Source organism: Coffea eugenioides, chromosome 11 (assembly GCF_003713205.1).
Source record: "Coffea eugenioides isolate CCC68of chromosome 11, Ceug_1.0, whole genome shotgun sequence".
Classification (NCBI taxonomy): domain Eukaryota; kingdom Viridiplantae; phylum Streptophyta; class Magnoliopsida; order Gentianales; family Rubiaceae; genus Coffea; species Coffea eugenioides.
The window spans coordinates 12631278-12634518 of record NC_040045.1 but is presented as its reverse complement, the minus strand read 5'-3'; the positions used below and the strand labels follow the sequence as shown (position 1 = coordinate 12634518).

Below are 3241 nucleotides of genomic sequence, written 5' to 3'. Positions count from 1 at the left end.
TAAAGTGATCTCTCCATTCTATCGGGTCATCTCGCTCATCTTCTGCCCCGAATCATCTCTCCCCAGCAGAGTGGGTTTGTTAAAGGGCGTCAGATATCAGAGAATTTCTTGCTAGCTCAGGAACTTGTGACGGATATCGGGAAAACATCCCGCGGGGGAAATGTGGTCCTCAAGTTGGGGAAATCCAGGTCTCCATGAAGTTGTGGTGGAAGTTTAGACAGAGGAGGTCTCTCTGGGCTACGTTTATTGCTTCCAAGTACTGTAGGGATAGGCATCCTTGTTTGGCAGAGGAGAGAATAGGTAATTCTTATACATGGAAACGTATGTGCGAGGTCGAGGGGGTTACAGAGGATCACATAGGTTGGATTGCACGGGCAGGAGCTATGGACTTCTGGCATGATAATTGGCTGGGATCCGGGTCCCTATGCCGAAGTGTGGAGGAATTCCAAGATCACCGAGTGACGGATTTTGTGACGGGTGGTGAGTGGGACGTCCGCTCCCTTTCTCAGGTGTTGTAACCGGAGCTGGTACGGCTTGTTTTGGCTTGTAGGCCGCCATCTCTCTTGGGGGAGGATAGGATGGTTTGGATGCTAACCCCCAGCGGAGAATTCACAATTGCCTCGGCCTTGTCGGTTGTTCGAGGCCATTCGCATGGGTCATTCGGGGCCGCCTGTGTTTGGCATGGGTCGCTCCCTATCACTATTTCATTCTTCATGATTCGCTTGCTATCGAGTAGGTTGCCTTTACTGGACCAGGTGCACCGGTTGGGAGTCCACGGGCCTTCTAGATGCTTCTGTTGCACTGTTCCCCAGGAGGAGCGCTTGAATCACCTATTTTGCACTGGGGAAACTGCACGGAAGGTATGGAGGGCCTTCGAAACTCAACCGGGGAACTCAGACCGTATCTACTCGGTTCGTCACCTGGCTGTGTCGTGGTGGATCCGGCCGGCCCAGCAGCGGTATGTGGCCTTTGTTTATCATATACTTCATTCACTCATCTGTTGGGAATTGCGGTGTGCGAGAACCAGGGCATTGCTGAATGGGGGAAGGACAGATGGGGGAGGGGTGGTTGACCGAGTCCTGTTCAGGCTAAGGGAGTTACTCCATGCTCAGTTTCCATCTATAGGGTGGACTGGTGGTTCGTGGGAGAGTTTGTACTTAGCCTTAGTGGCTCGGCCCAAAGAAATCACCATTTTGCAGGTTAAATGGGTGGCCCTGAATGGGGGCTATAAGCTCAATACGGATGGGTGTTCTCTTGGAAATCTAGGGGCCAGTAGAGGAGGGGGCGTGGTTAGGAACTCTCAGGGAGGCTTCGTTCTTGCTTTTTCGTGTTCCTTTGGTGTCTCAACGAGCCTACATGCGGAATTGAAGGCGCTAGCCCATGGGGTGCAACAGTGCATTGCTTGGGGGTTTTTAGAGCTGCATCTCGAGGTGGACTCACTATCTTTGGTTCGCATCATGTCAGGTGATCAGGCCTGTCCCTGGCAGCTGCAGTTGGAAGTGGATGACTTGTTGCAACATAGGCGGCTATTCCGGTCCATCACACATTGCTACAGAGAGGCTAACAAACCTTCGGACAGGTTGGCTAAATGGGGTGCCGTTAGTGTGAGGATTCCTTGTTTACTTCTTTTGCCATGCTACCTCCCCTGGTCCGCGGAGATAGACGAATGGATAGATTAGGATTCCCTAGCTTCCGTAGGAGGAGAGGCTAGTTCGTCAGTGGTTTGGTACCGTTGTGGTTGTATTGTCTTTCACATGAATGAATAAAGTCTTCTTTTTTAAAAAAAAAATGGTTGAAATAAATTATTCGGAAAAAACGGGTGAATAAATAATTAAATAAGCCAATAAAATAGAATTAAAAGTAAGGAAAAAATTCGGGTCCTTGCATCCTTCCCTCCTTAAAAGAATTTCGTTCTCGAAATTCACACCTAGGACAATATCATTCCCTTAATGGTTATGTTTATCAGATCAATCGATAACTCACACTCTCCAATCCATATCTCACAATTTCTATTCATCCAATTAGCAATCAAACTTTGATTTTCCCCCAATAGACGTTTTAACTTCCAAGTCACTTTCTCTATTCCATGATTTCTCCATCAAACCTTCCCTAGGGGAATTTGTTTGTAACTTAATTCCTTCACTTTTCGACCTAAAAGCTTTATCGACATTTCTTCCTAGGACAATTCTCATCAGGTTCTACTTCTTCCAGTCAAAACTCATACTTATTGAACTTAATAAGAGTTAATGCTCTCTCAAGGTTTGCAAAACTATCCTCGAGTGCCATTTTTGATTCTCTCGAAACTTAGAATACACCAATAGCTCATCTATGAACACCGTCACTATCTAATCCAAATAGGGCTTAAACTCAATACATCAAGTTTATGAAAACTGCTGGTGCACTAGTCAACCCAAAAGACACAACTACAAACTCAAAATGCCACGTCTTGAAGTAAAAGCAATCTTAGGTATAATTCCTTCTAAGATCCTTAACTAATAATAATCTTGCCTTAGATCCAACTTAGAAAACACCCTGGCTCCTTATAATTGGTCAAACGATTCATCTATATGAGGCAAAAGAGTATTTATTCCTAATGGTCACCTCATTCAAATCTCGAAAGTCCACGCATGGCTTTTAGCTTCCAGTTTTTCGTAACAAAGAGTACAAGCGCCCTCCACGGGATTCACTCTCTCTACTGAATCCTTTTTCAAATAAGGTGTACATTGCTCTCCTAATGGATCTTTCACCACTAGTACGTTTTCCAATTTCATCTTATCCCTGGGTGTATTTATAAGAAAAACTAAATATCCTCATGCTTCCGTATGCATAGATTTTCTAGTTCGGATTCCTGATACAAGAGCAGACGATACCAGCTTACTTTTCACACCTAGCTAGCCAATCCATCCCTAATATCACAGCATACCCCTTAGTTATTAGGTCCACTAGATCTGCCAAATTTCACCCTTTTATAGTTTGCACTTAACAATTAAACACTGATCCCCCGTAGGAATCTTAACCTCCAAATCATAGGGCAAGCGATCACACTTTATTTATACCATTCACGAAACTAGGACTTACACAAGAATAGTTGGTTCTAGGGTCAATTCAAACTCTAGTTAAATGATTAAGTCTTGTAGTTCAAAACTTGAATGGAAGGATATATTTTCAATAGAAAACCAAGCTTACCAAAATTTTCGGACTCAATTTGTCCAAATCAAGTCAATCATAACATGCGAGATAT

General features: G+C 44.5%; 1 protein-coding gene across 1 annotated transcript; it reads left to right on the top strand.

Moving 5' to 3' along the window:
- Positions 1 to 578: 578 nt before the first annotated feature.
- Positions 579 to 1679, top strand: LOC113751976. Its single transcript, XM_027296120.1, has one exon. It carries the CDS (start codon positions 579 to 581, stop codon positions 1677 to 1679), a length of 1101 nt encoding a protein of 366 aa, XP_027151921.1.
- The last annotated feature ends 1562 nt before the right edge of the window (positions 1680 to 3241 follow it).